At 30.2% G+C, this 24,136-nt stretch overlaps 2 protein-coding genes and 1 long non-coding RNA gene across 3 annotated transcripts; all 3 read right to left on the minus strand.

The window, feature by feature from the left end:
- Window positions 1-554: 554 nt before the first annotated feature.
- On the minus strand, window positions 555-2,734 carry LOC108486283 (rac-like GTP-binding protein RAC1). The gene is made up of 7 exons (XM_017790255.2): window positions 2,291-2,734; window positions 1,821-1,908; window positions 1,608-1,717; window positions 1,466-1,529; window positions 1,228-1,292; window positions 1,054-1,119; window positions 555-970 (listed from the first exon to the last, which is right to left on the minus strand). Exons 1-7 carry the CDS (start codon window positions 2,387-2,389, stop codon window positions 875-877), a joined length of 588 nt encoding a protein of 195 aa, XP_017645744.2. The 5' UTR covers window positions 2,390-2,734; the 3' UTR covers window positions 555-874.
- Window positions 2,735-5,943: 3,209 nt separating this feature from the next.
- Window positions 5,944-7,635, minus strand: LOC108484447 (uncharacterized). Its single transcript, XM_053027440.1, has 2 exons — window positions 6,312-7,635; window positions 5,944-6,183 (listed from the first exon to the last, which is right to left on the minus strand). Exon 1 carries the CDS (start codon window positions 7,159-7,161, stop codon window positions 6,400-6,402), a length of 762 nt encoding a protein of 253 aa, XP_052883400.1. The 5' UTR covers window positions 7,162-7,635; the 3' UTR covers window positions 5,944-6,183; window positions 6,312-6,399.
- Window positions 7,636-11,081: 3,446 nt separating this feature from the next.
- Window positions 11,082-11,886, minus strand: LOC128293011 (uncharacterized). Its single transcript, XR_008283025.1, has 2 exons — window positions 11,791-11,886; window positions 11,082-11,444 (listed from the first exon to the last, which is right to left on the minus strand). It is a non-coding gene; the product is annotated as an uncharacterized LOC128293011 (long non-coding RNA).
- Between the last annotated feature and the right edge of the window lie 12,250 nt (window positions 11,887-24,136).

Below are 24,136 nucleotides of genomic sequence, written 5' to 3' on the forward strand. Positions count from 1 at the left end.
TTCTCTAAATCTAAAAAAAGGAAGGCGTCGAGCAAGGTTTTATTTTATATTTAGTATTTAAGTTTGAAAAAAGTTGAAAGCAAATAGTTTTTCCCTTTCTAGAGGCTGTTTAAAGAACAATATGGTTTATTTTTCACCTTCTGGCTTTAGGGATGTTAAAATATGAATTCTCTAACAAGTTAGTTTTTGCAATTTAAAATTTTGAATTAAAAAATTAATAAAGAGTAGATGTTAGCTTAATTCCTTCCCAGCAACCAATAAATTTGATCAGACTAAGATGATCCATAATTTACAGGAAGCAAAGGATGACAGCCGTTCAAAAAAGTTATTTTTATTCTATCACATTAAATCAAATCGTTAGGGGGGTGTTTTCGTGACGGGTGGATATTAGAAGATACAAGGCTAATTGTGATAGGATTTGCTCGATTTGGTATTTGTACATATTAAAAATCACATAACACTTAAATCTATGACTGGAAGCATCAATAGAGCATATAATTAAATAAAAATGCTTTAAATTAAAAAAAGAAAAAGAAAAAGAAAAAAAGAAAGAATGCAAGAAACCAGTTATTGCTACTAGGATCTTCCTCACATCTGGTTAAAACATGAGTGAAGTTTAAACATGAAAAGCAGAAGAAGCGAGCATGTTAACAAGGAATACTTGTCATCTAAGTAAAAACACGAAACAAAATCACCTGATGCTTTCACAGAAAGTCCATAGAAAGTCAGGTTAAGACTTGATGCTAAACATGATGGCTTGCTGTTTTCCTTGAACTAGAAAAAAAATAAGAGAGTAAAATTGATATAGAGATACGAGCAGCGAGAAGCTGGCAGTTGGTTCCATCTTTTTCAGACTTGAAGAATCTTCATCTGATCATAATATTGAGCAACCACCTGACTTTTTCTTCTTATTTTTATTCGGAGGCTGCAGCACTACCTTAATGGCTGCATCAAACACTGCCTTCACATTCTGCACGTTGCACAAGATTCCATTAGAATTAAACATAAATTTTCAATTCAAAGATAATGAAGACGACGTAGAAAATATTGAACCTGCTGTGTTTTTGAGCTACACTCAATGTATGCAGGAGCCGCAATCTGTTTCTTTAATTCCTCTCCCTTGAGGAAAAAAATAAGTTATCCAAGACAAATACTTTTAAAAATTAAGTGGAACATGTTATTATCCTTGAAAGAAAAAAAAAATTTAATGTATCTATAAATATGTACCTGAGCTGTAGAAATGGGCACTGCGTTAGGATGGTCTGTTAAGAATTGTTGATCATCTCGGAGATCTGCAGCATTAAAGAGTTGAAAACATAAGAAAAAATCATGAAATGGCAAGAATTTCAAAACCGTTAGCATAAAAAGGACACTCCTCTTCTATTTGAAAAGATTTTCGGCCACTAGTAGAATCAACCCAATAACAATTTACAAAGACAATTATCTGGGGGAGAAACAATGATACCAAGCTTAGTTCCAACAAGAACTATCGGAACACCAGGGGCATAATGCTTTAGTTCAGGAATCCACTGAAATGGGAAGCAAGAAAACACGTGATCAGCAACAAAGTTATTATCTCAAGAGACAAAATTATTCAATGGTTAAACCTTCTTGGCAACGTTTTCATAACTGGCCTTGCTGATGAGAGAAAATGCAAGAATAAACACATCAGCCCCACGATAGCTCAGTGGTCGTAGTCTATTGTAATCCTCCTGACCTGTTGTTCCAAAGGCAATTAATTTCAGACCAAAATCTAAAAATAACAAGGATTTACTAATAATATATGAAAAAGGGAATTTCAGAAGCCATTTCCAAATTACCAGCAGTGTCCCATAAACCTAAGTTGACAGTGCTGCCATCGACGACGACATTTGCACTGAAATTGTCGAAAACAGTCGGGACATAGTCCTGTTAACAAAGCAATTGTTAAAGCAAACAGTTATGAATAAGAAAATGGGTATTAAAAGATGATCTGACCCTGACATAGCGCAATCGCCCGCAACTTTGGTTTCAATTAACTATGAAAAGATCTGGTTATAGCTGATCTGTCTACAATGTACGACATTAAGCCCAATTATAGCAGCATTTATGAAAGACAACCATTTTTTATAATTCTTCTTTCATTTATGCAACAAATGAAACGTTATTTATTCAGGGTTTTTTTTTTTTAAATCTTATTTTCTTTATCTATCTGAGAACCAAAAAGAAAAATCATAAAAAAGGAAATGCCTGATGAATCATGCGATCATTATCCATCAAAGATCCGAAAAAAAAAAGGGAGAAAGCTGACCGTAGGGAAAGTGTTGCTGGTGTAGGAAATCAGCAAGCAGGTCTTTCCGACGGCTCCATCGCCGACGGTGACGCACTTTATGAATCTCGAGGCGCTCATTTTCGTCCGCCGTGAGAATTAAAGGGTAGGGAATATTGAAATCCTTCTTCAAAGGTTCTGGGCTCAGATGGGGGTTCACGCAGTGGTGGTGGTGGTGGTAGCTATGGAACGAAGAGTGAGATCTACAGGCTTCATCGCTTATGTCCACGAATCAAATCATAAGGAAAGAGATAGATTGGAAAGTTGAAGCAAGTGAATGACAGAGGAAATGGAGAAAGAAAAGGGAAAAATGGCAAAATGAGAGGAGATGGAGAAGGGGAAGCAAATGCGGTTTAAGTTTGAACTGAATGCTAAGCTGACCTCGCCACCTAAGCCTCTCATCATCTTCCACGTATTATTATCCTTTTTCCATTTTTAAAAAATACCATTTCTTTTTTACTTTTTGCAATCTGTTCTCGCCAATGATTGATAATCTCAATATAAAAATAGTAATAGGAAATGACGTAACATTAATTATATCCAAACAGTTATTAAATTTTGAATAAAGCGAAGCAAAGCCTGTTTCAATTTTTAAATTTCTGCACCCAATATTGGATCATTGTTATGGGGGGAAAATCTTTACTGCCCTACTTTTCTTTTCTTCTCTTTTAGTAGTAGCCTTTTTCTTAACTTCATCTTCAATTTTCTTAATTTTTTAAAATATTTTTCATTCAAATTTTAATTCCAGCTAGTTTGCTTTCTAGGGGTGTCAGTTTAGGGGCATTTAAGATATCATTAATGAAACAGCAGAGAATCATCACTTCAGAGTGGATGTGTTGATGGATCTGGAGGGCATATAATTTCTAAATTTTACTCAAATTTGTTTATATATTTACCTCTTTCATATTATTATTTTAAAAGATATTTCTGTTAAATTTAAAAAATATAAATAATTTACTTAAAATAAAATAAAAAGATTATAAACTTGAAACAAGCTAGATCAAGAACCTTTGGTTAGTGGCATTATCAAGAAGAAATGGAGTTGGTGGAAATTTCGAGATTTTCGTTGTTTAAAACAGATAGTAATAAGGTGGTTTGTAGTTTCCTTGTGGCATTTTGCGGATGAATGGATGAGCCTTGCCCTTGGCTGCTTTCAGTATCACTATTTCTGATGCTTCCTCCTTTCCCACACTTGATGTTTTTGTATATTGTGGTCAAGCACAATGCTGAACTCGTTTTCGACCCTAATGATCTCCATTTTTAGTGACTTTAATATCATTACCATCAACCCATACTCACCCAAAAATGAGATCCGGTCTTCAACACCGGATTCTGCAACAGTACGACCGTTGACGAATGCTTCATACGCATAATTGAAATTGTTGCTCCAATCTTGAGATGAAAAATGAAATACAAGGATGACTACTGTGCCGTTCATAGGCATACTATTGAAACAGCTTAATTGCAATTAAGCTGCTTTTTAACTTGGTTGTGGAAGCACCTGGGAGCGCAGGGGCAAAGTCTTTTTTATTTTTTTTGGGACCAAAATATAATTTTGTGTTAATTTATAACCTCACAATTTTTAGAGAGAACATGCAACAATTTTACATTTTTGGAGCCAAGCCTGGGAAATGAGGCCCATGTGGCAGCTTAAAGTGAATGCAATTACAAATGCTATCATTGTAGCTGCTACATGCTGCAGAATTGTGGACAACCGATCAGCCAAAGCATTTATAGTTGCATCAGCAGCTTTTTTGAACCTTAATAGGATTAGGAAGGGTAGCTGCACTTGAAGGAACATATTCTGAATAGGAGAACTAAAATGGGAGGAATGTAAAAAGTGCTCTCCCATGGTGTATGAAGTGTTGCAGCAGAAATATTGGAATGGTAAGAATAGGCAGACCATCAAATATAAAAGCGGCCCTTTCAACCTCTAATTTCATAATTTGGGAATCATCAGGAGAGTGAGTAGTGAGCACAATGCAGTCAAGACATGCGTGATTCCATAGGCAAAGAGTGGAGCTCCCATGCCTCATGAAATTACACCGATAGAGCTAAGCCAGTGCATAGGGCCATTCTGGCACATTTAGTTTTAGCAGCTCCCATATTGATGGACTAGCACCAAAGGTTTTCTGAGACCATTCTTTCATTGTAATTGACCTTGAATCCTGCCCAAAATATTGACTTCTGGGAGTTTGTCAAAGGCTAGAACTTCAAGAAGCATATAAACGACACATAGAGCTTGAATTTGCAATGTTTTCTGATATTTGAAATCTCACAAGAGCGGCATATTCTCCTTCTTAGATATCAAATTCATGAGGCTTCCACTTTCAACAACTTGACCATTCTTCAAAACAATGATGGTTTCAACGTCTCGATGTAGCACAATAATTATTATTTGATTTGACACCATCTACTGCCTGCTGAACTATGAACTCTGATTCTGCCCTCCAGAAAGCTGAGTGCCTCCTTTTCAAACCCGAATTCGGAAAACTGTCAAACCATCATTAATTGACATGGCTTTTTTTTTTTACTATTTGAAACCAGAGTTGGGATCTTCCTAATTAAAGAATGTAGTTGGATATCATCAGAACAAGGACACACCAACCTACTGTTTTATAACTACTTGGCAGTTCTTGTCAATGCAGGGGCTTTAGCAATGGCAGGGCAAGGTTTGCTGTTGCTAGATCCCACTGCAAAAACGAAAACGCTTGTTTTTTTATTATCATAAAAGACGATCAATTTCAGAAAAATGTTGGGGCGAATCTGTGAAATAACTTGAACAGAAAAGAAAGTAAAAGCCACCTCCATAAGTAAGGAACCGAGAATAGTTGTCATGGCTATCATCAAATTGGATAGTTCTTTGTTGGTTGACTATAGGGTTTACCACTGCATGGTAACTGAAATTTGCGTTAAGTAAAGAGTTATCTCCCGGAATGATGATTTTTTATTTTTATTTTTACTTTAAAATATAGTTTTTACCTAAATATGCCATTATCCATTATCCATTATCCCATTGCTAGACCCGCAGAAACGGGCTGAAGCCCACTAACCACGCTTTCATTGAACTCCAAATGGCTTGAACTCCGCACCAGCACTCTCTTTTAGGCATAAGCCTTAATTTCTAGCAATATCAGACCACGTGGCAAGCAGAAGGAACCCTTCTCTTGGAAGCCATTGCCAAAGCAGTTCACAAGAGAAAAAGGTGCTAACGACTCCAATATCAGACCAGCTGAAAAATCGGATCTGAGCAGTCAACGGATGCGACTTGGCCAGCCCCTCTTGCTATTCCATCATTTTTACCATTACCCTTTCCAATTTATAAGCTCCTACTTCAACAAACATCATGTTAAACTGGATTGCTTGGTCATTAAAATCTACAGATTTATTATTCTACCTTTATTAAAATTTTCTACAGATTTATTCCACCTTTATTACCGGAATTATATGGTTTGAAAATTATTACTCATTGTTCATGCCGTCCAGCTAATTGATATTGTCACCAACTGGGATCCTTTACGTAAATCAGGCCTCAATTCTAATTAATCGTTTTTTAATTTTAAAAAACAAAATTCTCGTTACAAAATACTAGCCTACAGGTATGTAAGAATTTATACTAGTACTAGGAGTATTGATTTTCATAATAATAACAACAACAATAATTTTGGCAATTTTCTACTAGAAATCAACCATACAATCATCCGCCAGTATAATTATGCTCACCCCATTCCAAAAACAAGGTGGTGATCACAATATGCGGATCTAAATTACAAACACATATATATTACACACAACCATTGATATAAAAAGAAGAAAAATCATCAACAATCTAAGACGAAGACCCTTCTTCTTCTTCTTTTTTTCCTTTCGTGCACCTCATTTCAGGAAAAAAAAAAAAAAACAGGAGGTGATCACAATATTTCCCATGAAATAATAATAGTACCAAGTAGAGAAACGAGAAGACGGAAAATAGAAAACTGCTAGTCGATTGAGGAAAGCATACCCTTAAATTTAACAAGGCCCTTTAAGCGAAGGACCCTTCAAAGTTCAAACTGCACCACGAACTAAAACCGACACAAGCTTTCGTTTACTCAATGGAGACGTAGGAGCCGTCGGAGATTGTCAGTGGCTCCCACATCGAACTCAGCGGCTTCAGCGTTGCATCCGAGCTTCGGTCTAAGCGAGAACTTGGGCAAAGGCAAGCTGCTAGGCGGTGGAGAGAGTGTAAAGACGGAACCTGAAAACTTCTCCAAATCTTTGGCGACGCTACCTGTTGCTATGTACGATGGCTTTAAAACCTTAGGGAGATCACTCGGGTCTGGTCCTAACGGGTTAACCGATGCCGTGAGGGGAGAATTACTTATGGCCTGTGTTTTTGTTGCTTCTGTTGGCTTCAAATGATCTTTATTTGGATGATCCTCTATTTTCCCAGGGATGAGTTGTTTTGATTTCGACCTCTTGGGTGTGAGGGATTGATCTCTGGGTCTGTGGTTTTTCCTGTTAGAAGGAGAGGAAGAGAGGCTTCGGGTTCGAGAAGGAAGAGAGCTATGGGGAGGTTTATTAGGGGATGGAAATGGAAGGAGAGGGGGTTGCCGCTGCTGCATCTGCTGATAGAATATTGGATTGAGAAGAGAACCTGAAGGAGGATAAGAAAAGGAGAGAGACGGTGGCGGAGCAAACAAAACGCCTCGTCCTCCTCCTCCTCCTCCTCCATTGATGGTGTTTGTTGGAGCTAAGTTTTCATTTGGATTCGAAACGAAGTTAGCTCCGACATTTCTCTTTGGAATATTCTTGAGTTGCTTGTAAGGAGAAAATGATTTCTCACCTGAAGATGATATGAAAATTGCTTCCATAATATTGGGTTTTCTTTTTCTCTTTTAAAACCTCTTTGTTTCCACTGAAACTTGAAAAAATAAAGGTATCTATGCGGAAAACGAGGAACAAATTTTTTTTAGCAAAAATTTTACAAAGAAAAACAGGCGATGATCTTTGAAATATTATGATCAAAAGCCTAAAACCAAAACCTTTAAAAGTCTATATTTCACAGAGCTTTACAGATTTTCTCAAGGAATAAGTATTTAAAAGCATATGTTTACAAAGAAAATGCCAAGAGCAGAAAAGGAGGAAACAAGTTTTTTTTTTTTAAAGCTGATCAAGTAATACATACAAAATATATCTTCATCCAGAGAAAATATTGATGAGAGATTCTAAACGGATCTGAAAGATCCCTTTGTATGTAAGGGGAGGTTTTTGAATTTTTTTTTCTTTTTTTTTTTTGGTTAGTAATTTTTCCGTGGCAAACTTTCATGAACGTTAAAACTCTGCCTCTTTTTTATAGAAGCGATATAGCTCCAACGGCTATTTTATTTTAATAACTAAAATGTTACTATTTACTCCTAATTTACCGACAATACCCGGAAGACAAACGTTTGGGCGGCAGCCGCCGATTCGATGTTGACCGTTGGATCCAATTATTTGATGTAGCCGTTGAGGAGATACTAGCCGTTGATGAGTTTCTCGGGTTCTTCGAGGTTGGTCCGGTTTGAAAGGGACTTGATAAAATCCAAGCCATACACGTACCCAACTTGGTGGGACCCAGAATTATTTTGGGGGGTATTATTTTATTTTACCTCACGCACAGGGAATGAGCGCGGACAACGCATTAATAAAATATTTATTTATAATAAATCTTTTCTAGGCAGAACCCATGATGAGCATGATGAATTGGCAATTCACCAAATGGTCCTACAATAATACAGTGCAAGTCCTTCCGAGATTCTTCCACGTGGAAGCATTTGATGAGATTTTACTGTTCTTTGTGCACGTGACTTTCTTTCGCCTTAATTAATGTGATGCAAGCAATGGGGAAAAGTACCATAATAATTCCTATACTATAATTTAGATATTTTTCATTTTTCGGTCCCTATAATGATTACAAGCCCCAATATTTCATGGAACGTGGGAAATCAACTCAGCTAAAATTTTTTCCTAGTCCTTGAATACATTAAGTTTTTTCTGATGATATCAAAAATTCTGATCTTCATTATGGAAAAATTTATAAATTTATTTGTTAACTTAAAAAGATTATCCCATTTGAAATATGCCCTCCTTCAGATGTCACTGTTCCATAGGATACTTGGTCAGTTCAACATAAACTTTATCATAGAGAAATTTTGAAGGCTATCCAAGAATATTATGAGAATATTTCAGATCCATCAGAATAGCCTCAAGACTATCATTGGTATTGCAGTCAAATCAATCTTAACAAGATAAGGATTCAAGATGAACAATAAGATAAGTTCGAAGATGAAGATATGTATAAAGATGATCACAGTGAAAGCTCTCTAGACAGTGCACAATTTTCTCATTCCAGTGCCAACAGCTAAAGCACTCTGAAGAATCTTTACTTTTGCTCTTACTTTATGTTTCACGAGTATGTACTATTAAGAATCTTTACTGTTACTTGTGTTTTTTTTACTTTTGCTTTTGCTTTTATGATTGTGTGCTATTTTGCTTTATTAGTATTTGCATTGTAACTATTTTGGTTGTTTCTCATCTCCTTCATCTATAAAAAGAGATGTTTTTTATCTTGTAGGGTCATCAAATTTTCTATCTAATAAAATATCAGTGTGTTTTATCTACGGTTTTCTAAACTCTCTTGCTTTCTCGCTGAATTTCCTTCTAGATGAGGTTGAGCTTATGAGTCAAATATGAGTTAAAATTGAGTATGCTTTGTACTTGCCATATATATATATGGATCCTGCACATCAGAAATGTTAAAACTCTGGTCAAAGATGTCAATATTGTTGAGGATTGTGGAAGTTTATTAAATTAAGCACTTGTAGTTAAAAGGCAGTGTTTGTTTGAATGACCGAAATGGAATGGTCGTGTTTTTTGGCATAACAAACCTGCTACAAGTTCTTTCTTGAATCATGTCCAATATAGTGCAAGGTGGCAACAATTGCAGATGGTACTTGAGGTACTCCAACAATCTGGATTTGAACTTTAAGAGCTTCAAGCAGATTTGGGTTTGCTAGTGCTATGGGGAAATTTAGAAAAAGAGTAACCATAACAAGGCCAGAGTTTAAGGTAGCTTCTATGTAGAAATACAAGCATGTTGATATTCCGAATATCTGGAATCTAACAAAACAATTCTTACTACAATGAGCTTGCCTTCTGCTCCATGATAATTTAATGCAAGACGGATTGCTCCAAAATGAAATGAGAGTACCCTGGTTTCATCCATTCTCTAGGAAATTCTGATGGAATTTCAAGAGTAACAAACTATTCAGAAAAATAGGCGGAAATAAGATAACTATCAAATCGAGAAGCTTAGATATACTCCTTTACTCACTTAGAGGTGTTATGAATTAAAGACTTTATAGATCTGATAGGAGAAAAAGGAGATTTTCTATAAGCAGAGTAAGGATTTACTGTAGGAAGATCTGTTGGTTGAACTTTATCTTCCTCTTTAAGATAGTCTATTTCATACAAAGAAGAAATATTTTTTTTTGCAGAATGAGACTTTAAGGGAATATTAGGCATTGAAAGGGAAGTTGAAGAAGTAGAAGGTTTTAACAATATTTTATTTGCCATAGCTTGAAAACACTTCTCTTTAATTTATCCTTTTTAGAGAAGATCAAAATTATTAGTCTTAAGTTAACCTTGCTCTGATACCAATGCAAGTGTGGATATTGGACGGGATTCAATAAAGAAGAACTTGTAGCAAGTATGTTATGCCAAAAAACACGACCATTCCTTTTCGGTCATTCAAATAGGAAGCAAAATTGTCACTCGATTAAAAATATGATGTGAAATACTTTATATTGATATTTTATGTATAAAACATATAATAGATTTGCTACTCGATATTTATATTTTATTTAATTTCATCCTTATTTATTTAGGACAAATAAAATTACCAAAGTCATAAAAAATAAGTGAAAATATTTTTAGGGTAAAATTAAATTGTAATTTTACCATAGTAAAAATAAAATTATCATTTTAATAGTTTATACTTTAATAGTTTTTAAAAGATTAAATCAAATTTTTATTATTTTTAAGAAGACAAAATATAATTTTACTTTTACTAATTTAAGATATTTAAAATGTTTTAAATATTGAACGAATAATTTTATTTATTTATAAATATAAACATATTTTTGGTTCAATCGTTTAATTCTAAAATATTCAAGTAGATAATCCGATAATCAAGAATATTTGAACGCCATAAAAATTAACGGCGAAAGTAAAACCATCCTAGCTAGGGTTGACAATAGTAATACTAGTTGCCATGTAAAAATGATTATACAAAATTTATGGTCATCGTTGCTTAGTTTTCATGCTTCTGTTCCAAGCTTTGCATTATATATTTTCACATATACGACCAAAGGATGAGCTAAAAAATATTTTTGGAAAGAATTAAATTATATATTTTTATAATAACTTTTTATTATTTTAATTGTTTATATCTTTATAATTTTTAAAAGATTAAATTAATTTTTTATTATTTTTTGAGGAGATTAAAATATAAATTTATCATTACTAATTTAAAATTTTATAAAGACCTAAATAGAATTTTTTTTCTATTTTAAGGAGGTGAACCCCTTAATTCCGGCACTGTACCTAATCGTCATCATGACACTTCCTTCATTGAACATTTCACAAAGACTATTGTTGATGTTTTCGCAACTTCTTTTTTTTTTTTGTCTATATGAATACTAAACTTCATAGTTTATTGATTTGATCCACCAATGAACAAAACACAAACCTAGACGATAATTTTATTTAAAGTTTAAATATATAATAAAAAATATAAAATACAACCTGTTGTAGGCCAATTTTGGCCTGTTTACAATCAAAACCAAATGACCCATTTAAATTACCCAGGCCCAAATACAAATACCCAAAACCCAGTTACAACCAAAACCCAAACTAACCTAAACAGTTAAAACCCAACACCAGCCCAAAACAGTGAAGTCCGATAGGCCCAAGACTCTAAAAAATTTTGGAAAGCCAAAAACCCTAGGGTTTCTGGCGCCGTTGCCCCATGTGCGCCTGACATTGCTCCACCATGTCGGCCACCACGCCCCGCGCGTGCTGAGCCATCACACACTCCACCGTCCGTGCCCATCCTCTGCAATCCATAAAGAAGACAAAATAGAAATAATATAAAAATGAATGTAAAAGGGTTATAAAGCCCGAATGAGAAGTTGTAAAAGGGGGGGGGAGGATTTTTCATCAATAAAAAAGGAATTTTGTCTCAATACCAAGGATTCTAATATACAAGCAGATTCAAAAAAATATGCAAGGAAAACACAAGAATAGCATTAATCTAGTAATCAAAACACAGGCATCAAACATTAAGGTGATTTTTTATTTTTTTTCTATTTTTAATTTCGTTTTCAGACCCTTTTTTTACCTATATATATATATAGAACATATTAACATAAAAAGAAAATTTTCAAAAAAAAAAAAATTACCTTTTGAACTTCCGGCGACCGGACCGGTGCCCCCCTGGCCGGGATTCCTTCTTCCTTTCCCTTTCTTTCCCTTTTTTTTTTCTCTTCTCCCCTCTCAAATGATTTTTTTAAAAAAATTTATCTTTTATCGTTTTGGTCCCCCCTTTAACCAAAAACGACGCCGTTTTGGCCCCGGGTCGGGTCGACCCGACCCGCTCCAATTAGACCCGCGTGTTTTTTAAAACGGAAGGGCTATTTGCGCATTTAGCCCTTCCGCTTTTTCGTGTATTTACAATCAAATTTTTTTACCTTTAATTCGGCCCTGGACTTTATTGCGCCTTTCAATTTAGTCCTTGGCCAAGCGTGGTGTTATAATAGTTGGAGATATTGCGCCCTTGGTCCCTCCAGGTTGCGCGCGCATTCAAATAAACCATCTTCTCTTTATTCCTCTTTTAAATCCACCCCAGAACTCTGTTCTTAATTCGATTTTAGTACCTTTTGTTTATTTTCATTACTTTATGTTATTATTATGTTATTATTATTATTATATTATTATCATTATTATTATTATTACTAGTATATGTTTTATTATATGTGTATATATCTTGAATACATATGTACATGTTTATGTAGTATTATTAATAGTAGTTTTTGTAACACCCCCTAACCCAAACCGTCATTTAATGGCTACTGAGGCATTACTGGATATATCGGACAACTTATGGATATTTTACAATTATTATAACATTCATAGTATAATTGAAGAATTATGTCCCTATAATGGACTTTCAAGCCCAACACAAGTATTAAAGTGGAATGAAACGGGACTTGTTCGAGTATTCAGGAAATATATTTTTTTTTGCAAAAATTTCGACAAAGATTTCTTCTTAATTTTACATAAAACCCCCGCAAATTCAAACCAAAACCACCTAATCCAAAACCAATGGCACAATCAAAAACAATTTAAACCTAAATATATCTAAATCATAACCAATTCATTAACATAGTCATTTAATAACTAAACATTCATAATATTAATCCAAATTAACTAATAACTTCATTCATTTTTTTTCATTCCAACTTATACCAAATTATATAATATAATATTTACCATTTTATCAAACTAATAACAAAATATGGTATACCATTCTTATAACTAACTTTACAAGTATATCTATATAACTTATAAATCACCTAGTACATGCTACTTTCAATTAAGAAAGAAAACATCACCCAAAATTTGCTGGAGTCGGGATCACTCGGATGCTGGACCAGGACACTAGACTTCTATTAACCCGCATTACACTGAAACAACCGTGACACGAGTATTTCATAGTCAATGGTATTACCATAATTCAAATTGCAATAGCAATTAAAAAAATAAGAACTCAAGATCAAATAACAATTCTTTTTTTATTTTTTTAAGTTATCATTAAATAACAATAAATAAACAATCTTTAGCTATTATTCAATTTTAGTTACAAATCACATTTACTGTGTTTTAATCACCACAATCATTTTAAATCCATGCATTTCATTTCCAATCTAAATTTTCAGTCCATAATTTTAATTTCTTTCATATTCACTAGTACAGTCGATCAAATTCATTTGAACTTCTCATTTCAATTATTCACCCTATTAACATTTCGGACTTTAACGGATACACGGATTCCAACCCAAACACACCAAGACGGCACATTGTGCCTAAAAGGTACATAGTACTGATCAAGATACGACACATAAAGTGCCTAAAACGACACACGAGGTGCACGATACGACACACGAGGTGCTCAAATACGACACATAAAGTGCTCGATCGATAAAGCCGGCAAATCCGTGACATTTCCATATCCTATGGCATGCCAATTATATCCGACTTAGCCCGACTAGTTAATAGGTATTTCAATTCTTAATTCACTTTCATTTCCATTCCAAGATTACTTTTCAATTAAAATTTTCACATTTAAATCAATTTACAATTCAATTATACACACATTCACCATTCAATTCAATTCTCATTCAACTCAAATATCAATACTTACCTTATAATTCACTTATTAAATATAGAATTGATATATAGCATTTAATAAAAAGTAATTTGAATTATAGTAATACAAACCGTGAATTTCTTGTTTTAATCCTCGATAGCTTTCTCCTATCCTTTGTGCGCTGATGTCTTGGGTTCTTTGTTAACTACGAAAATAATAATAATTTATAATCATCAATATAACACAATTCAATTTAATCCATGAACCTAAACATGCAAATTTAACCATTTTTGATGTATATATATAATTTCACCATTAAGCTGTCTACTTGAGTCATTGTTACTAAATTATTTATATCTTGAGCTACGAAACTCCAAATTAATATCTATAAATTTTCCTTAAAACTAGACTCATATATCTTCTCACCATAAGATTTTTAGAATTTTTGGTCTAGCCAATTAGTACAGTTTATTCATTAAACACTCCCCTGTTATTTCATTTGACAGTTCTGACCTCTCTCTACTAAAAATAAATTATCTCATTGTACAGAACTCTAATAAGGTTCTTGTTTACTTATTTTGAAACTAGATTCATTAAGGAGTTCACACATATAAATTACACTCCAAAATAATTTTTGTACAATTTATAATGATTTTCCAAAGTTAAAACAGGGCATCTCGAAATCACCCCGAACCAGTCTTACAAAATTTCAAATATCTCTTGATTCATCAATTCATTGCTTACACTATTTATACTATAAGAAACTAGACTCAATAAGATTTAATTACATATTTTGTTCATCCTCTAGTTCAATTTATACAATTTTTAGTGAATTTTCAAAGTCACACCATTGCTACTTCCCAAAACTGTTTTGATGTAAAATGTTAATAACCAAATTTATAACACCAATTCACACCTTATGTCTATTCAAATTTCATTTAAACTCAAATTTAACTATTAAATTTTCAACATATTTTCTTAATTCCGAAATTTTCTCAATTTAGTCCCTAAAACACAAAACTTATAGCTTACTTTGCAATTCGATCCTTATATCTATTTTAACTTGAATTTCATTCAATTAAACCCTATTTCATTTTTTTTTATTCAACATGAACAATATTTAGAATTCTAATAACTTTTAAAATATTAATTTAATTTCATCAAAACTTTGTTCTAAAGCTTTTAAAACATTAAAATTAAGTAAAAAGGGCTAAATTAACTTACCTATTAAATTTTCAAACCTTCAAACCCTAATTCTCCCTTTTTCTTTTATTTCTTCTTTCTTTCTTTCCTTCCCCTGCTTTTCGTTTGCCTATTCTGTTTCTTTTCTTTGTTCTTTACTTTATTTTCTTTCTTTTATTTGTTTTAGTTGCTAATAATATATTATAATTTAATTTAATCAATCAATAACAAATATCTAAGAAAAGCCTTAGATTTTTTTACAGTTTATGCCGGCTCATCTATGCTAATTGGTAAAATTGCTAGTTTGGTCCTTTTTATTTTCTATTGATCTATAATTGAACCTTTGCCCTTTATTCAATTTAGTCATTTTTACTAATTACTCTAAATTAAGCTTAATTCACCTAATTTAAACCTAATTAAACACATTGCTAGACTCATAAATATTTCTAGTAATTATTTAGAACTCGATTTACTAAGACGGAGGCCCGATAATGTACTTCTTTCAGTGCCTATGAATTTTGGGTCATTACAGTTTTTTTTTTTTATTTTCTAATACGTATATATTATGTACATGTTTTAATACTATATTATGAATATATTTCTTATATATGTTATTTGCATGTATTTTTATATTTCTATATTTTATTATGTATATACTTTTAATATTATATTTTTACATGTATACTCTTAATACCATATTTTATTTATTATTTTCACTATTATTACTTTTTTTATATTATTGTTATTATTTACATATATGTATAGATATTTTATGTACTTGTATAAATATATCATTTTCTTATTATATTATTATGTACATGTATTAGTATTATTAGTTATGTACTTTATACTATTATAGTATATTCTTAAACATCATCATTACTATATATATGTATATATTTATGTAGTGTACTAATAGTTTATTTATATTTACGATTATAATTTCTAATATAGGTATATATTTTTAATGTATTAATTATATTTCTTACTCTTCCATGTATATTTTTATATCATCTTATATATGTACCTAAATACTATGTTATATGTATATATTCCAATACCATATTAAGTTATGTTTTTGTACTATCTTATGTGTACATCTTAAATACTATATTATGTATGTATTTTAAACACCTTATTTTTATATATGTCGTGTACAAATTTCTAATACTTTATTATATATATTCTTATATATTATGCATATGTATTGTAGTATTATGTTTTATGTATCTATCTTTTAATACCATATCGATTATATTTTCAATATTATATCACATAGATTTTTACCATATTATGTATGCCATGTATATATATATGTATATGTATATTTTATGTATATTGTTATTTTCTATCGTCATTATGAATACATTATTTTCCTTATTATATTGGTAGTACAACATTTCTATTTTCTTTGTAAATATTAATATTGTTGTTTTAATATTCTCGCTTTTAGTATTTTATTATTAATTGCATCGTTGTTGTGTATTATTTACTAATTCTTATTTTAACTAATGTTTTACTCATAATTTTTAATTTCAATAAATAAGGCAACGTGCCAATTTAACATTAAGTCGCCGGTTTCATCGCTATGTTGGGTGAATATCAATCGACTCGTGTTAAAACGGTATGTCCTTCTCAAAAGGAAACGAAACTTGAAATTTCCCGTGTTTTGATCGAATCACGATTCAATGTTACTTTGAATTTGCAGTTTTGAAAATCAAGACAACACGTGTTTAATAAGATACCAATTTTAGGCGTCGCGAGGGTGCTAATACCTTCCTCGCGCGTAACCGACTCCCGAACCCAATGTTACTCGCTTTTGACGAGACCTAAATTCGCCTTCATTTTGTGCAAGAATAAGTTTTCTTTTCTAAAAAGGATGATTTATTAGGTGTCCGGTCACATCTAGAAAAAGATCGGTGGCGACTCTTTTTTAATAAAATCGAAAGTCGATTTTTAAATTTTCAAATAATGGCCTTAATTAGTGACCGAAAGTGAAATTTTTTACGTCGCTACACAACCAAAGATGGTTACTTAAAAAAAAAAAATTCATCACACACTCGTCATTAAATTATTTATCTTAAGATATTTTAAACTCTCTCATTTTAAAAACTCCATATTATTATCGTTTAATATCTAGTAATAATGGTACAACAAGTTTAACATCAAATTTTGGTTGGTGAGACTAAGACTTAAACACATTATCAACAAACTATAGAACTGTTAGTAGTATTCATTCTCCAATTGTAAATTAGTTATATAATTAATAGTAACAGTAGAAATATGAGAAGATTGTGGTTGATTCAAACAAATAATTTGGGTGTTATATTGGTCAACTTGTTTTTACAGTAATGAGATTGTGACATTCTACCTTCACAAAGTCATGACTAGTTTTTGGGTTAAAATATAATAAGAATAAAAAGAGGAAAAAAAAAGCTTATGGGGAATTTGGCAAAAAGGAACAATCTTAAGACAATAACTTTAAAAAAGGCAATTAGCAACGATAACATAAATTTTAATATTTAAATTTTTGGTGATGTTTGTTATTTGCTTTGGTTATGTGATATATAAAATTCTACAAAATAAAAATAAAAATTGCCAAATCTGAATGGCCAGCCCATAGCCCCTTTCCTTTTCATAGGTGGACTACCATGAAAGTTTACTTAAATTGGGCAAATTGACGTGTGTTTTACAATTACACTGTCCCCTAATCTCATTGATATTTTTTTCTTTGTATATAATATAGGCGGTGACGTGAGATTTATATCAGTTTAAATGCACCGACCATATTGATAAAAGCCATGGCCATGGGTTTGATTGTGTAATTTTTTTATTTTATTTTTATATTCTAGGCGGCCTTTAATTATTTTGGGTTTCTTCGATAAAAATCCTATCGGATCTTTTCTCGATCAAATGAACTTCGTGGAGGTGAATATTTGGAATATAATTGGATTAAATTAAGACGAAGGGCAATTGTGAATTGGTGCCCATGCATGAAAATGGGGTCATCTGACGTCTCCCTAAACAAACGCCGAAGATGGTTTTCCTAAAAGGTGGTCAAATGATAAAAAATTCATATATCATACAGTGCACATAGCATCTCATTAATGAATTACATTTTAGTTTTTTTTAATGACCAGGTCTGTTATTGACAATTTCGGCACATTAGCTAAAATAATAAAATAAACTTTTATGTTCCTTAAAAGTTAAAAAAAAAATTTAGACCCTTAAAAATTAAAAATTAAAAAATAATATTTTAAACCCCTTTCAACGAGTTTTGGGCGACTGTACTTCCATACGCCCCCTAAGACCGAGCCTTCTTTTCACTTAAATAAAATTATTCATATTTATTTTTCAGTATTGAATATTAATATTTTATTCAGTAAATTATTATCCATCTTTAAAAAGGGAAAGGGCTTGTTGAGTTTGACCTTAAAAGGCCTAATCTGTCTAAAAGGGCTCATCAACACCTAGTTTGCCGCCCGTTGAATTAGATTTACAACTTAGCTCGTTAAAACCATTACTATCACGGACCTTGAGCCCAACACAACCACAATTTCTTCGCTTCAAGTAGCTGAAGCTGCATCTTCTTTGGTTTCTTATTGCATTTGGGCATTCAAGTTGAATTTTGTGACATCTTTACCTGAACAAGTTATTGAAACTTGAAGAAGAACAGAAAGTTGTTTATATCTTTCTGTTTTCCAGGGTGCCTAGGGAGTTGACTTGCAGTAAGGGACGAGTCAATGCGTCTTCTTTATTTGCCTGCCTGTCAGTGCAGAGAAGAAGGGAATGATGGTCTCTAACCCCTCTCAGTATCGATTATCCAAGCAAGCTTAGGCATTGGCTACACAGTGCACTGCGCTCGGTGCACGCAGGTGATAAACCGCTACTGTTCCCAGCGCACGTCCGCGACGATCCTCTCACCATGCGCCCTTTGTTTACTTCCCAGCGCAGTGTCCCGATGTTCCAAGAGCATAACAGTTACTACACTAAGGCCTAAGCTATCCAAATTCCATCTTGTAATGGATAATACGGTTTAGCAATTAATTCGGAGAAATGTTCGAGAAACTAATCTTATCCTATCTTCGGTAGATATTCGGGAATTTTGGTGGAATTTATATCATCCAAACATGTTAATGTTTTCAATTTAATCTAATATTATCTTATCAAACACATTTTAAAATAAATTCAAAATGAATTTATCTAAACTTCTGTCTATCCTATATGTAAAGGGATTGGATACTATCCAATACTTTGTCATCCTTACATTAATCACCATTCTTAAAATTGTATTAGATAATAATTGGACATAAAAATAATGAATAGAGTCAAACTCCATGCAAACTCAACTAACTTAAATTGGCATTAAGCTCTTTAGATTGTTTTATAGTTTTTTAGTTTTTTAGTTTATTGTCGAAGTTTTTTATTTGGATGTTTATATGTTTTTTGAATTTGTGGGAAATTTTTGTTGTTTTTTGATGTAAAATTAATTTTTATAGTCAACTTTTTAAAAAAATTTATCTGAACTCCGCATGTCAAACCAACTAATAAAACAATATTGTCGCCATATGAATTAATGGAAAATTGGGCTTTGCACCAAGACAACAGTAACACTAATACCAATATTTTGCTCCAACTGTTATCATCTATCAATACACTTTATTATTTCTTGGATGGCTATATTGGACAGTTTACCAACAAAGGAGAAATTATTTTCTTATTGTATGAATATTGATGGGAATTGCTCTCTTTATGGAAGGGTGCAAGAAAGCAGAGAACACCTCTTCTTTGATTATGATTTTTCAAGATATGGGAAGAAATTTTGAAGTTGTGTTAGTTGCATAGAAGAATAATAAGATGGCATCAAGAGCTGCATTGGACTGTTGGCTAAGTTGAAAGGAAAGTCTCTTCTTACTCTCATTTTGAAGCTTGCTTGTAATTCACATATTTATATGATTTGGAAAGAAAGAAATAGAAGGATTTTCCAAGGGTTGAAAAACACAGAATATAAAAGCTATAGTGAAAATTAGATTATTGGGGAAAAGTATAAATAGATTAGGAGGGGTAAATAATAGACTCTGTACAGATTAGAATATTATAGAATGACTTCTTCTATGTAGCTGTTTATTAGCTTTGTTTTCCTTTATAATTCATCATTGCTTTCTTAAAACTTCGCATTAAAATATATTTAATAAAAATTTATAAACAAAACAAATTACATCAATAAAAATTAGTAAAGGTAAAATTGTATTTTGGTGCCTCCTAAAAAAATAAAATTTAATTTAAAATTTAAAAATTATAAAGATGAAGCTATTAAAATGGTGAAATTGTATTTTATTATTGTAAAATTACAATTTGATTTCGCCCCTAAAAAAATTTTTTGGCTTCTACCCTAGTTATATGATACTACATTTTGGATAGATTAGATCGAAATCGATTGATGTATCAATTTGGAGAATGACTTTAAACCGATGAGATCAATAATTGGTACATTCTATTTGAATTTACTAAAACTGGTTTATTTTATAATATTTTTACTTATTTTTAATTTTAATAATTTTTCAATTGAATTGGTTGAATCGGTGGCTTGACCAATTTGACTATTAATCTAATTCTAAAAACATTGACTATATGTATAAAACTTGTATTTAATTAAATTGGTGTCATGAGTTAACTTCACATTTACTTGATAAAAATTATTTAAAAACTTTTTACAAGCATTAAATATTAATACAATGATGTTTTGGTCTTTTACTATTTTATATGAAATTTTAAAGTAAAACAATTAAAATTACAATGTTTAATAATTGAAATCCTAAGGAGAATTTATTCATAAACAATTCAACAATTTTACCTGTAACTTAATATATCGATTTTCTTTCACTTACATTGTATATATAATAAAATTTAGTTCTATAAACCTTAATTAAGTTGGTTTTATGAGTTAATCGGACAATAATTCATTTAATTAATAACTAAAATAATCCTATTTTATAAAATAAATTATATTACTTTGATAATATTTTTATCTTTTATAGAAAAATACATATTATGACATTATAGTTTTTAAAATACTTATTTTAGCATTTATTTTATAAATATATTTGTTAAATAATTGTGGTATATTTATATATATTTTTAATTTATCGTTAAAAATACACTGCATTCACCGATATAAATATAATGGAAAAATTATAAAATCCATGAATGACAGTTGGGCTTTTTTATAAAAGCAATCCTAAAAAATAAATTAATTATCAAAATAACCCATCCTTTTAATTATGTACAAAAATAACCCATTTTCTACAGTAAAAAGTGGTGGAGTCATATGATATGACGCCACCACTTTGTCACGTCAACCAGGAGTATTAAAAAATTATTTTTTGGTGGAGCTATGTTGAATGGCGCCACCAATATAAAATACTAGGAAAATACTAAAAAAACTGGAAAAAAGGGGACTTAAAAAAAATTCATTTTTGGGTGGAGCCATTCTAAATGGCGCCAACCACTTTTCTGATTTGTCAAGTTCTTATATTTTTTTTTACTTTTTTTACTTTTTTTCTTATATTTTGTCTCTTTCTTAGATTTTTTCTTTTTAAGTTTCATATTATTTTCTTAATTTATTTTGCTTATTTAATTTATATTATTAATTTTAAAAATTTGTAATATATATTTAAAATATTTTATAATATTTTTTAAAATTTTAATTATCATTTTAAAAATATTTTTAACTTTATATATATATATTTGTGAAATTATTTTTTATAAATTTTAAAATGTATTTTTCAAATTAGTTTTGAAATTATTAGTTTTATAATATTTGAAATGTATGTTTAATATTTTATTAATCTTACATACAATTTTAAATATTATTTTTAAATTCTTTTTTATCATTAGGTATATATATTTAAAATTTAAAGTTTAAATTAAAAATATATATATTTATTATAACTAGTCACATCATGTCAGTGATGTGACTATTAATAAATTTAAATATAAATATAATTTTAAAAATATATATTAAATATTATTTTATAAATATTAAATATATATTTTCTTTTTTTACTCTTTTTATTGTTTTGTTTTTTCTTTTATATTTAATTATTATTATTAACTTTAAAAATTTGAAATATTTTATTAATATATATATTTGTAAATTTTAGATATGTATTTTGAGATATTATTTTTTAAATTTTAAATAAAACTTTTAAATACATTTAAAATTATAATTTTTAATAATATAAGAAATCATAATATTTTAAAATTTTTTAAAAATTTTGTCTTTTTCCTTTTTTTACTTTTTTGAAATTTTATGTTTTTTCTTGTTTTATTTTGTTTATTTATTTTATTATTAATTTTAAAATTTTGTAATGTATATTTAAAATGTTTTATAATATATTTTTACAATTTTAAATATTATTTTTAAATTCTTTTTTAACATTAGATATATGTATTTAAATTTTAAAGTTTAAATTAATATATATATATATACATATATATTTTATTATAACTTGTCACATCATGTCAATGATATGACTATTAATAAATTTAAATTTAAATATAAATTTAAAATATATATTAAATATATTTTTTATTATTTTGACTCTTTTTATTGTTTTGTTTTAAAAAAAAATTGTTATATATATATGGGTGGGGCTTGGTCTCCCTGTATAGATGAAGAAGTTGAGTGAAGGGAAAAAAAAGGTACGTTTGTTAAAATTTTATTTTTTTGTTTTTATATTTTATAGTTAATGTAATATAATAAATAATTGTATTGTATGTTTATTTTTTTATATTATACAGATTTGAAGATGTCTTCTAGAGCAAATACGGATCACACTTCATCGATGATCGATTTAAACAAGAAAATTTATAATAAATTAAAAAAAAATCGGTCTAGTTTCCCAATTTTTTTTGCTAATTGCTTCTCTGTTGAACTTGTTTTGACCGCTTTAAAATACTTATCTCTAATTAGTTGTTATTTAGCTTCATTGAACATTTTAGATTATTAATTTGATTATACTTCGTAATACTTTATTTTTGTTATAATTGATTTAGATATACATTATTTGTAATTGTATTTGTATACTTTAAAAAAAAAGTTAGTAGCACTCACCTCTAAACATCTAATTTAATCACACAAATTATAATAGAATAGATATATTATAAAAATAAATTAGGATATTTTCATTTTTTAAATAATTACCCTTAAAATCGACTTAATTAAAACTTTACTCTATTTTTACTAATTTCATACTTAATTTATTAGACAATTGTGTAGGGATTAATACGCAAAACTATTACTTGACGAGCTCGATCATTCTTTTAATTTTAATATATATTATTAAAACAATAATAATAAAAGTGAATATATTTGATTATTTACTAGTTAATTTATAAATAACTAGAAAACATAAGTATTTGTTTAAAAATACTTTATGTTTTTAAATTTTATCATATAAAAATATTAGTATTCCTTGAAAACAATTTTTCGCTATTACTCACTTTAAAATTTGAATAAGATATCATAAAATTTTAAAATTAGAAATATATACGTATTGTAGCCATTGGTGTCAAATTAAACTTGCTTGAACCAATCATCTTGTCCTGGGTTGCTTTCTGGTTTGGACTTATTTTTTACACTGGTGGAGTTTGAGTTGCTGCTCAATGAATTTTTCTTTTCTTGTAATTTTACTAGTCCCCATTTCATATTCCTGTAATTTCTCCTATTCTTTTATTATTAATATATTTATTTTAATTAATTTAATGCTTAACTATGGTTAGGATTAGAGCTGATCATGGGCTGGGCGGCTCGGCCCGGCCCAAAGGCTCGCCTAAAAATGGGAGGGTTTGGGTAAAAATATAGGCCCAAAAATGGACTTGGGCAAAAAACGAGGTCTGTTTAGAAAACGGGCAGCCTCGTAAGAGTTTTTAGCTTTGGGCCTGCCCAATTATATATTAATATATATATTTTATTTTATTTTAAATTCTTAATATAACTATTTTTTATTATATTATTAATTTGTGTATTGTTTTAAGAATTGTTTTAGTATTATTTTTATTTGTTTTAATATTTGTTTTTATGTTTTTAAATATATTTGATTTATTATATTTTTAAATTTTTTTATTTAATGAAATAAAAAAAATTTAATATGGGTCGGGCCGGGCTCGGGCTTAGTAATTTTATTTCGGGCCGG

Source organism: Gossypium arboreum, chromosome 5 (assembly GCF_025698485.1).
Source record: "Gossypium arboreum isolate Shixiya-1 chromosome 5, ASM2569848v2, whole genome shotgun sequence".
NCBI classification, from domain to species: Eukaryota; Viridiplantae; Streptophyta; class Magnoliopsida; order Malvales; family Malvaceae; genus Gossypium; species Gossypium arboreum.

Coding starts and splice junctions, on each gene's coding strand:
- LOC108486283 (XM_017790255.2), bottom strand. CDS start 2,389: ATGAGCGCCTCGAGATTCATAAAGTGCGTCACCGTCGGCGATGGAGCC. Junction 1,718..1,820: donor AGGTTTATGGGACACTGCTG/GTAATTTGGAAA, acceptor TTGGAACAACAG/GTCAGGAGGATTACAATAGA. Junction 1,530..1,607: donor ATGAAAACGTTGCCAAGAAG/GTTTAACCATTG, acceptor TTCCCATTTCAG/TGGATTCCTGAACTAAAGCA.
- LOC108484447 (XM_053027440.1), bottom strand. CDS start 7,161: ATGGAAGCAATTTTCATATCATCTTCAGGTGAGAAATCATTTTCTCCT.